A 10,934-nucleotide genomic window follows, 5' to 3' on the forward strand; every position below is an offset into this window, starting at 1 on the left:
GATGCAGTGCGTACCCTGGGATCGTTGCATGACTTCATGTACTTAAAGGCCCTTATAGCCTGTTGCGCTCTTTGAGATTCCGGGGAGGGAGGGAGGACGCATTCAATTCAATGCTTTGTTATAGCTTGCAATATGTCCAATGGTACTCTTTCGATCCCATCCACAAGACAGACAGCTCAAACAATTTGCTTGACTTGATGTGTCCAATGGTAATGCGATGCAGGAAGCATGGCTGGTCTGGCCCCATCGGCCAACGGGGATAGACATCGGCTACAAATGGCGGACGATGATAGGCCGTTATGTCGAAACAGCAGCATACGAGCACATTCCAGCGGGGCAAAGGCTCAACAAGCCAAATGTTGATAAACAATCCGGGGTGCAGCGGTGTAACATCTGGAACGCGCCCCTTTTCTATTTGCACAGGGATTGTGTGGACCCGTCGGTGTGAAGAGGTGCTTCTTGAAGCTGTACTACTTAAGTCATCCCAAGCAATGTTCACTGTCACACATATAGTACTTACTGCAATTCGATGACTCTTGCAAAATGGACTCTAGGCTGTTCATATCGCTCTCTAGCTGAATATCTCAAGATTTTATCGGAACCATCATTCATTCGCTCCACCCACGCAAGAGCACGCCCAACAGGGGCATCAAATCAAACCCATGGCTTGAGGTCCATCTTCCGAGTCACCCTCGAACATCGGTGCCCCGTCGTCCCACTTTTCCAGCTTGGCCTCACCCTCACCATATTCGCCCTATGTATCGCTACCTTCGCCACGGCCATCCCTCGTATTTCGGACGAGTTCCATGGTTTGTAGGATACTGGGTGGTATGGTTCCGGTAGGTCCCGACCAGACATACATATCAAGAATCCTGTAGCATATGCTGACAATATGCGCCAACCACTACAGCCTGACTTCTTGGAATGTGTAGCGAGCCGCTTGGCAGGTAACTGTGCTCAGAGCTCTTCAGATATGTGCATTTCCTTCCCCAAATCTGCATGGCTCGTCTCTGATATTGACTGACATGGTATATCTGTGGGGCGGCACAACCGACCCTCCCCGTATCGGCACCCAACGCACAATTTGGTCCTCGAGCGTCTTGACCTTCCGCCTCTGTTCCAGTTGCTTTCTGCAGATCTGATTTATCCCCGTTTACTTACAAGCAACAGGGATATGTCCCCCCTCGACCCAGCCATCTCCCGCACCCCCCTCATTCTCTCCAACGTGGCGAGCGTCATCTTGGTCGGCGGTCTTGTCCGTAAACTTGGCCACTACATGCCCTTCGTCCATGCCTGTATCGTGCTCATCTGTATTGGTCACCACGCTGACGCCAGACACCGACAAGGGAAAGCGGGTCGGGGACCAGATCCTACACGGCTTCAGAGTGGGTGCGTGTACCAGCTTCTGCAGATCGCGGCCCAGACGGCGTTGCCGCTGCAGGGCGTGCCGATGGGTCTGGCTATGATGATTTTCTTCCAGAATTTCGGGCCGGCTGTGCTATCTAGCACGGGGGATAATGTGCTGAACTCGACATCGAGGATGTCGACTCCAAAGTCGTCGCTGCCGGTACTACCGCCGTGTACGTGGTGTCGTGCCTGCCCGCTACGAGGACGATGTGAACGTTGCGTAGAATGATGCCTTGGCATGGAAGTTCCGTGTTGCGCTTCTCATGTCCTGTTTGACTGTCCTTGGTGCTGCTTTTACGGAGTGAAAAAATGTGAAGTCTGCCGGGATGGGGAGTGCACCAGTAGACACTACTGCGTGATTGATAAAATGAAGAGTCGCACAAGATCGCCCTATAAGGTCTCTCGAGCGCAGGTTTTGAGTGTTGGGGTAACCAAGATGACAGAACCATATTGGAGAGCGAGAAACTAAATTAGATTGGATCTAGTCGATTCCAAACGAGGCTACGAAAAAAGTACTCAGTCATTACTCACCGAACCCCTGGGTTTGAATCGCGCTCCATGGTATATGCCGGGCTTTGTCAGATGATGGATAGTGCGCCCGGGAGTATGGTAGCTGTCGGGATCACGGCATATGAGACAAGCTAGGAGCCAGGAAATATGCGACATGGGAGCGATACCAAGTCGCCAATCAAGCGTTCATCTTATGATAATGGAACTATCATGCTCAATTAGTCTATTCTGGGACAGCGAAGATGACCTTGAATGATTTGTCGAGGAAACTTGGGGGATTTTCATCCAGCCTTCCTCACGTCTAATGCTTGCATTAGTCCCATGGAACGGATATAGGACATGTATTGCCCATTTTTTTGCACTGCTGACCGCATCAAAGGGTAATAAGACCAAAATCCGCCTCACGCTTACTGACCCAACCAAGTATATACAAAGAGTGTTCGCTATATGCAATTAAATCCATTCCTCCAAGCCGATAGACAAATCCTGTTCTCTACATCTCGAGCCATCCAAATGTCCCCTTGTGCATCTACACTTCCCCTACTTATTATCCAAAACCTCAAAAATCCCCTCCATCAGCATCGAAGGCGCCGGCGGCGGCATGTCGCTCAAAATCCCCATATCCAGCATCGACGTAACCGGGCTATCCCTCGCACTACTCGACGCCCTGCAAGCCGGCGTCAACGGCCTCGGTTCCAACATCCCCAGCGCAATTTCCTCCGCACCTGACGCTGAGCGCTCCGCCTCCAGCGCCAAGTCCAATTTCGAGCGATGTCTGCGTATCCGGCCAGGCGAGCTCGGCGTCACGGGCGAAGGCGAAAGTGAAAACTCCGGCCGTGACGACGGCGAGGGAGAGAGGTGCTGTGAGTTTGAAGCACTTATCATGAACTCCGCTTGCAGGAGAAGGAGCAGGTCCCCGATGGTGATGCCCGGCGGGAGTTTGAAGTCCGGCCGCTCGATCCGCCTGTACGTGGGGGTCCTTTTGGGTCCACTGGGCGGGGTCTGAACCGTGCTGGCGCTGTGGCCATCATGGTCACTCTCGGATTTGGTGCTGTTGGCCTGACTTGACATCCGCTGCGGTTGCGGTTGCGGCTGTTGTGAATGCCTCAGCGATGACTTCCTGAACATGGTCTGCACCCTCAGCTTGCCGCGTAGCGACTTGCTGGATGGCTGTCGCTCCATAGTGGGGGGCAGCATGCTCTTCCTAGCCTCCTTGAGGGAATGAGTGGGATTTTCGGCCTCGAAGGCCGAGACAGCCTGGGAGACGGCGAAGTTCTGCGGGGCGGTGTGGTTCATTTCCTGAATGAGGTAGTCTAGCTGCGTCTCGTCCATGTCGGCCAGGGCATCGTAGAGCGAGCCCAGCGAGGTCTGCTGCGGCTTGTGTCGTTGATGAGGCGCCCGGCCTCCCGACGGCGGGGACGGACTTGGTGTGTTCATGTACGAATCCATCATTGGATGAGCGAGACGCGGGCTCCGGTACGATGACTCGCATGTGGGTGTGTTGCGATGCGGCGTCCAACGGTCCGTCCGGTATGCAGCTCGCAAGTGACGTGAAACTCAATCGCTGTCAATCACTCAGAATCATGAGGGTCGCCAGCAGCCACCTATCGAGTACAGGGCTGTTGGTAACCCTTCGTAGATCAGAAGGAGAATTGGGTTGATGTCGTCGGTTCTCGGAGTAATGAGAAGATGTTGATATCGATGAGAGAACTCAGCAAGGGGCGATAGCTTTCTGCCATTGCTGGCTCAGCAGCGAGCTCGCAATTTCAATATTGGGTCACATGAAGATTGAGTTGTCGTTGGTGCAGGGTTGACCCCTTTTAAAATTGGGAGGTGGAGACTTCAGCCGTAACACCAGCCACGGCACGGCACCAGCCACTGTTCTTTCGCTGAATGGCCCGCTGCAATTAGACTCCGTTTGCAGCCTACAAACGGAGCACCTCACCTGCGCTGCAATTTGTCAAATGAGCACAAGCAACCAGCTTAAAAAGAAGGCTGTTGTTTGGTATTCACTAAACTCAGATCATGGCGATGTGCAGCTCCCCTTTAATCGTTCTTTCCGTGTTTCGATCTCGTTTGAATCACCCGCCTCAACCGAAGTTCAGTTGGCTCACTATGAGTTTCAGGACTTCAGGCAGGCGAACCGAGGACATCCAGTATGAAGAAGGAGCGTCGACCGTGCCAGAATAGAGTGATTGGAAGGCAAACCCCCGAGCATATCCTTATGGTGAGGCGCATCTCAGGCTCCGAAACGCCGTCATTGGACTCTGCAAGTCGGATGATAGTCTTATCCGAAAGCAGGGTGACTACTAGCCATCCGAGGACATTTCCCAGGCCCAGGGAGTGGTATACAAGCACTGATTTACCGAGGTCGAATCTGTGTGTTTCCTCGAAAACAGTTGGGATCGTCGCGTAGAGCAGCTAGACGACTTCAAATACGAACGCGATGTACAGGAGAGGAACAACATGAGAGAAGAAAGTACATCAGCTCCAGCGGCCTGTTTAACCCGTTAAGGATAACCAGGGTTGTGCTTCGGTTGCCCGAATCGTCGTCGCAGCTCTCCAGGCCATATCGGCTAAGTTCTTTCCGGAGGTGTACCGTTTGCCGTTGTGCCGTTTCCTTGTTTAGCACTTCAATGAGTACTGCGACGACAGCAGCAACGGCCAAAACAATCCGAAGTCGAAACATCACCCAATAGTATCGGCCCAAAACCCGCCGAGTAGGGGAACGACGGTGGGATCTTGTTGAGAGTTAGCAATAGGTAGTTTCATTTCAGGATAGCATGTCGCGGCACGGCACGGCATGGCCCGGCATGGCACGTCATGACATAACATGAATATGTGGTACAATGGCGAATTACCAAGCGAGGGCCAATATTCCATATGCCTATAGCGAAGGTACGTTGGTCGGGGCGGAACAGATCGCTAATGATGCTGCCCCCGATAGTATAGGTTAGGATCAGTCGGCTAATCTAAATAAGGCAGGACGGAGTACACCTACCCAACAGCCAGCACCACCGACACCGCGGAAGAATTGAGCCACAATGAGAACCTCAAGGAGCCAAGGCACACCCGATCTGCCAAGACAGAAACACAAATTGGACATGCCCAAGACAGGCTTGCGCCCTTATATCTTCGACAGAGGAGGGGCGATAAATACCGGGCCGACGACGTATCCAAGTAAGTATATGCTGACTGTCATGGATCCGACAATGACGTTGTCGTTGTCGAACTCTTCGACTAACTTCGCAGTGGCAGGGGAGAAAATCAAGGACGCGAAGGGAGTCAGCAGGGTAATGGCGGACAAGAGCCCAACTCACATTCACTTGTGCCGTCCTGGGAAATTTCAGGGCATCTGGGGATAATCCTGACTCTCCCAGCCGATGATACCCTCGTTCAGGCTGGTGAGCGGCAGCAGTTAATGACGTAGTCCCTCCTTTTTGTCCGTCCGCCGCTTCACAATGCTCAGTATAGGTGGGAAGGTACGGCCAAGTACAGGGCTACAAAACCCCGCCCCAAAACCAGAAGTAACCATCATAGAAAAAAAAACCATCTTTTTTTTGGCCTTTATATAAATCTGGTAGTATGTGGGAAGCCTTGCTTTTGATGCTAGGTTAGGACAGTCTTGCATATGTGGCTAGACTAGATTGCGCTAGGAGTATGTTATATATTGTCGGATTCCAATCAGCGGGGGCTGTACTGGTACGACGAAGCTGCGTAGAGGCCCAATCTCAATTTGGCCCTGAGGGATCCCTAAATACTACAATTCGTGACTGCCTACCTTGTATCCCTCTGTACGTGAGGCCACAGCTTACCACAGATATATGGAATATTGTGCCGCCTTTGTGCTCCACAACAAGTGTAGTATGGTGGACCGTGCAGCTTTAGGACACGGACTATAGATTTTAGTAGCCACAAGAGGCCTTTTAGCTATAGCTTCTCCGAATCCCGTATATCACAGTCAATACAACAGTGATACCAAAAGGTAGGGGGACCCACTGGTTAGGTGAATCCCATTCAATCAGATACTATAACGTTGCGCACTGCTGCATTATAGCATCCTCCCCCCTAGGTGCACGCATCAAACAGGTTCTCAAACACAATTGTATAGGGCTGTTTTATCTCAAGATGCAGTATACCTGTTCTTCTTATCGAACCCTAACTGTGAGATGTGAGTCACAAGCCTAGGATTATCGAAAACGGGCGAGTAGACATTCTTAGTCGAAGACCCAGCCACACACAAGATATTTATAGGAAGTGTAGGCTATCCTCTAATTTCACGACGAAGGAAGCCTCGAACCCTCGCGATAAATTAGTATGAAGTATATAATTCAACCATACTTATAATTGTAGAAGAAAATATGACAAGCTAACTTACGAAATCTCTCGGATAGCGTTCAAGAAGGAAGGTCGGTAGTAGGAGGAGTTATGTAGTACTATGAAAAGATCGAAATACCAGAGGTAATACTGTTACGGGGCTAGAGCCATTGCGGTTTAATGTGGTCAGAGGCCAATTTCAGGCCAGTATTCCCGATTGCGGCACCGCACTAGAAGATGCTAGCATTCCTAGACTCCCTTTCCTACTCTTCTCTTTTCCCTACTTATCCTAGTAAAAGTACACTAGTTGCGAACACCGCGAGCCTACCTTATTGATATCCCCAGCATACTTTCATGTAATCTTCAAACCCTGTTTTTCTGAGATCCGGTATATTCCGTATGAGGATGTAAAAATGTGTTTTAGCCCAGCTCCTTGAAGTGGAAGCTCTCAGCTTGGGTGGTCGAAGGGCGCAAAGATCTGACTGGACCCAGCAATTTTGATGGATCTTCTCATCACTTCAAGAGTCACATTTCTTACCAATGGCAAATCGAGGTGGGCTATTCGCGTCAGGGCAACTTTTATACAATACGACTTGTTCAAATGAGACAAATGTCGCTTCAGGCAAGCTAAGCTTATTTCTTTGATGTGGAAATGTGTGCAACGTGCGTAAGTAATCTCGCTATTACAGAACATCTGCCCGCAATCAACCACATATCTAGTCTGTGTGCTAATACTTCCTGCGATGACTTCAGTCAGACATCTCTCCCGCGGGGTCTTCCTGGGTTGTCGTCATGCCACTTCCGTAACATATCTCTAGGCATACGATCATCCCAAGAGATGAGCCAACTTGTGTCACCGGACGACATAGTGACCTGGTACTGAACTCCAGAACCCCGTGGTCTCGAATCCAACACCTCGATCACAGGTTGTCGAGACGTTGCCAACTCTGGCTCCTCATCGTCTGCCACTTTCACCTTTTGCCGTTTTTCCTTGTTCTGCTCTCTTTCCTCAATTCTAACCTCCCTCCTCTTCTTCTCCTACGCGAGCTCTACTGGGGTTCCGATGCACTCCTTGCAGCGGGCATCCACCCGCACCTCTTTGATCAATATGATGTTCTTGGGCGTACTAGGGCAGTTTATTTCGGAGCCTTTCTTGTCTTTAGTCTTACCACACCTCCTCCTGAAGCGCTCAAAAACATGCTCTCCTTTGCATCTGGCAGATATCAGTGCGAGGTTGCCACAGCCGCAGGGACTTTCATCCGGAGTCAGTGGTCTTTCCCGAGCATAATGTCTTCCCCTGTTTGGAATCATCAATTCTGGTGCTGGTTGCTGAGCTGACTGAATCAGATTCATTTTACAGCACGGGTTCAGTATGATTCCGCTAGTCTCGCGGTTATCGTACTTTGTCGGCAAGGAGATTCTTGTCAGACCTTATAACTACCAAAAATACCTCATTCTACAGCGAGTGGGTCCCTCGTCTTTTGACGGTCAATTTGGTCCAACAATTCTGTCAGAAGCGTACACAACGAAGTCGTCGAAGGTAACAGGTAGCGCGTAGTGTTTTGAGCTCCCATATTTGCGGGCATAGAAATCTATGTCGCATCTATACTGTTCTGGTTCTTTGAAGAGTATCAAATGTGCGGCCTTGCCTATTCTGGTTGAAAGCTGTATAGCCTCGTTCTATTTGCATTTACCTTGTTATATTTCGAAGAAAGAGTTAGCACTCATTTAAAACAAAATGCATAGTGTAGAGTCCTGTCGAATGCGGTAGTCTCTTTGTTCGAGTGTTAACTCGCATTCGTTTACCGAGACATCGATTTCTTCACCCTCCGACATTTCATCTTTGTCCACACCAAGTTTTACAATAGCTTCGGCTGAAGCACAACGTAAAGACCCCAGATATCCAGCGAGCAAGGCTAGCTCCGAAGATAAATACTCAAATACCTTTACCTATTTAACGCCTTTTTCTTTCTCTTTTGGGTCTCGTCTCTATCAATAGCTCCTGCAACCATGATCCACCCAAATGGCAGATTCTGGACGGCGAGTACGATAAGTTACCCCATGCATGGCGACGGCGAAGAACGTTGCACCGTCATTGACACGGACCGACGCCGCGAATGGTACGTACTGGGGCCGAGTAAGTACCTGACTGATCACGAAACGGACGTGATGCGCACCCAGGCAGCGATAATCAACAATCTTGACGAAGTGCAGCCGAATACCGTAACCATAAGTGTTGATGAAGACGGCGATGTCTGGGGCTTTTCTTCAAGACCTCCGAGTCCCCTTACCATGGCGGGGCTTGACAAGGCTTCCGATATCCGTATGCCGCTATTCTCCTCAGCGCCTACCTTGGCGGGCCAGCAAACAGTTGGAATATCGGCATTGAAAGAGGTCGATCGGCTAGCGCCGTTCTTTGATCTTATGCAATGGCCTGCCGGTGACGAGAATCCAAGTAACCCTCAAAATTGTGGAAACCCTGGTGACGATGGAAGTAAGAACTCAGCAGGAGGATCGAAGGTGATTTTCAAGTACGCGCTGCTCAACTACAGAGCCGAGGATCTATGGAATGAGATGCACTTCCTTCAGTGTCTGCCGCCTCACGAGCATATCCGTAAAATGGACCGACTGGTACTCAGAAACACATCCCGTATCCTGGGGTTCACTGCAAAATACATCCAACCCAAATACATAGACGGAGCCGATCTGGCCAAGGGTCAAAAGCAGTCCTTCAAACTGAAGTACCTCAAACAACTTACTGACACGCTGGACTTCCTTCATTTCTCGGCGGGCGTCGCACATGGAAACATACGGCCTTCGAATATCCTGATCGACACGACCACGGACAGCATCCAGCTCATTGACTTTGGTCTGGCAAAAGTAGCCACCGAGGAAAGCATCCAGGAAGATCTGGACAAGGTGTTTTGGACCGCCTACGAAATTGTGACGCACGACTACCAGAGGAGATTCAATGAGCCCAATGCTCGGCCCAAGAAGTGGATTGAGCGGAGGGGCATGTCATGCACGCCCGCTTCTATCCAAAAACACATTGAGCAGTGGATCACACGGCGAAGCCACCAACAGATTCCGGAGAGGCTGGTGCCTGAATGGCCCAAGTTTGAGAATGACTATCTCGAGGTCGAGGAGGAGATATTCGGGGATGCGGAAGAATATGCTGAAGCCAAGGAGAGCAACTTCGCTGACGTGAGTAGCTGAATTCTGAAGCATGGCTTTCAAGCTGGTTGACCTACAATAAACAGATGCCGTACTACAAGGAGAGTCAAGATATATTCTCCTGGGAGCGACCACCCTACTAAGAGGTCTATGGGCCTGGAATTTGGAGTACGGGGAGTGCGATTGAGGTGGATGACACAGCGCTTTCAGAATCAACTGGATCTGAGGGTAGCAAGAGGAAAGCCTCGACGAACTCTGATGAATCGGAAATAGAGAAATTGGAGAACCCGAGTATGCCTGAAATTAAGCGTGCCAAGCATTAAGGAAATGGGCAACTTATCGGGAGCACGTCATATACATCACAAGAACCGATAGCTCCGGGAATTATAGATATATGCACTGCTCAAATTGAACCCTCCCAGAGACTCCAGGAGCTTCCTCTCAGTCAGTGCTATTCACCTTTAACGAGCATGTAAAAATTGATTGACGAATGTACATCAGTGAACCTAAGAAAAACTGAGACGTTCGGAAGCATACCCCAAACTAAACCGTCAACTATGCAAACGTGACGTTCCTCCTTCCAATCCTCCTCCACCACAGACTATCCACAACCCCCACCCCTAACGTCCCCACCAGGTTCAAATACTGCTCATCCTCACTAAACGCAAATTCCCTCCTCTGCACCCTCCCAATATTTGCCGGCAAGCTTGCCGCCGTCAGCGGCCCATGCAGTACAACCCCATTGTTCTCATCAACCATCGCAGCTTCATCAAATCCAAAGGGCCCCGAGTATGCACCCGAGTGCTTGCCCACAAGCGCCCACTGCGAATCAAACCGCTCGTCTTGGTCGAGCATATTGAGACTTTCGGGCCTCCATTCCGGCTCCGTGGCGTGGATTAGAACAGACACGTAGCCGTTCGTGCTGTACGTGATGATGCCCGTGGGATGGCTGCCGCCGGTGTTGTCGTTAATGATGGCGCCGTTTTCAGTACGAGTTATGTTGAGGAGGGTAAAGGCACCGGTGAAGAGGGATATGGTGCGGGTTGAGACCATGGTGCTTATCTTTTGCTTCGGGAATATATTGCAAAAGGGAACCTGATCCCGTCTGCTCATGAATGGATTGGTGATATTTATAGTGACGACATCACACCCCCCTTGTCTGCATGTTGACGCCAATGGCGCAGTAGATACCGGCCGCCTCGTTTCTTTTTTCCCGGGAGAGGAGTGTGTGTGTGTAACTAATAAACGGGACAACCATTTCCACTCTGTTCATGGAAAATCCCGGAACAAGCCGCTTACGCAAGATATGGAAAAGCCGCATAACCCCCTCTTATTCTTGTTCAACATAATAGAGGTACATACTATGAGTGTAATACTGCACCAAATATCAAAGAATTTAGACGCACTCACTTCAATTCCCCTAATGATCAGTATGGGCAACGACAGGGCTTCTGACGATCGTGGGTTTCTACTTTTAGACCTACCAGCCTCACGCGTCCACAAAGATGCAAAAGTACATCCTGAAG

The 10,934-nt window shown here is 50.3% G+C and overlaps 4 protein-coding genes across 4 annotated transcripts; 1 reads left to right on the forward strand and 3 right to left on the reverse strand.

The window, feature by feature from the left end:
- Nucleotides 1–1,074: 1,074 nt before the first annotated feature.
- Nucleotides 1,075–1,731, reverse strand: BCR38DRAFT_478679 (uncharacterized protein). Its single transcript, XM_040863116.1, has 2 exons — nt 1,400–1,731; nt 1,075–1,370 (listed from the first exon to the last, which is right to left on the reverse strand). The coding sequence occupies exons 1-2, from the start codon at nt 1,645–1,647 to the stop codon at nt 1,154–1,156; spliced, it is 465 nt and encodes a 154-aa protein (XP_040710213.1). The 5' UTR covers nt 1,648–1,731; the 3' UTR covers nt 1,075–1,153.
- A 398-nt stretch (nt 1,732–2,129) lies between these two features.
- Nucleotides 2,130–3,716, reverse strand: BCR38DRAFT_450791 (uncharacterized protein; the record flags this gene model as incomplete). The annotated part of the gene is made up of 1 exon (XM_040861406.1): nt 2,130–3,716. A coding segment is annotated over exon 1 (908 nt), but the record flags the coding sequence as incomplete, so codon positions are not given.
- A 4,528-nt stretch (nt 3,717–8,244) lies between these two features.
- BCR38DRAFT_490526 (kinase-like domain-containing protein) lies at nt 8,245–9,551 on the forward strand (the record flags this gene model as incomplete). Its single annotated transcript, XM_040864532.1, has 2 exons — nt 8,245–9,438; nt 9,495–9,551. The coding sequence occupies 2 exons, from the start codon at nt 8,245–8,247 to the stop codon at nt 9,549–9,551; spliced, it is 1,251 nt and encodes a 416-aa protein (XP_040710215.1).
- Nucleotides 9,552–9,785: 234 nt separating this feature from the next.
- On the reverse strand, nt 9,786–10,632 carry BCR38DRAFT_450794 (Lipocalin-like domain-containing protein). The gene has a single exon (XM_040861407.1). The coding sequence runs from the start codon at nt 10,519–10,521 to the stop codon at nt 9,964–9,966; it is 558 nt and encodes a 185-aa protein (XP_040710216.1). The 5' UTR covers nt 10,522–10,632; the 3' UTR covers nt 9,786–9,963.
- Nucleotides 10,633–10,934: the final 302 nt, after the last annotated feature.

This window comes from Pseudomassariella vexata, assembly GCF_002105095.1.
Source record: "Pseudomassariella vexata strain CBS 129021 chromosome Unknown BCR38scaffold_22, whole genome shotgun sequence".
NCBI classification, from domain to species: domain Eukaryota; kingdom Fungi; phylum Ascomycota; class Sordariomycetes; order Amphisphaeriales; family Pseudomassariaceae; genus Pseudomassariella; species Pseudomassariella vexata.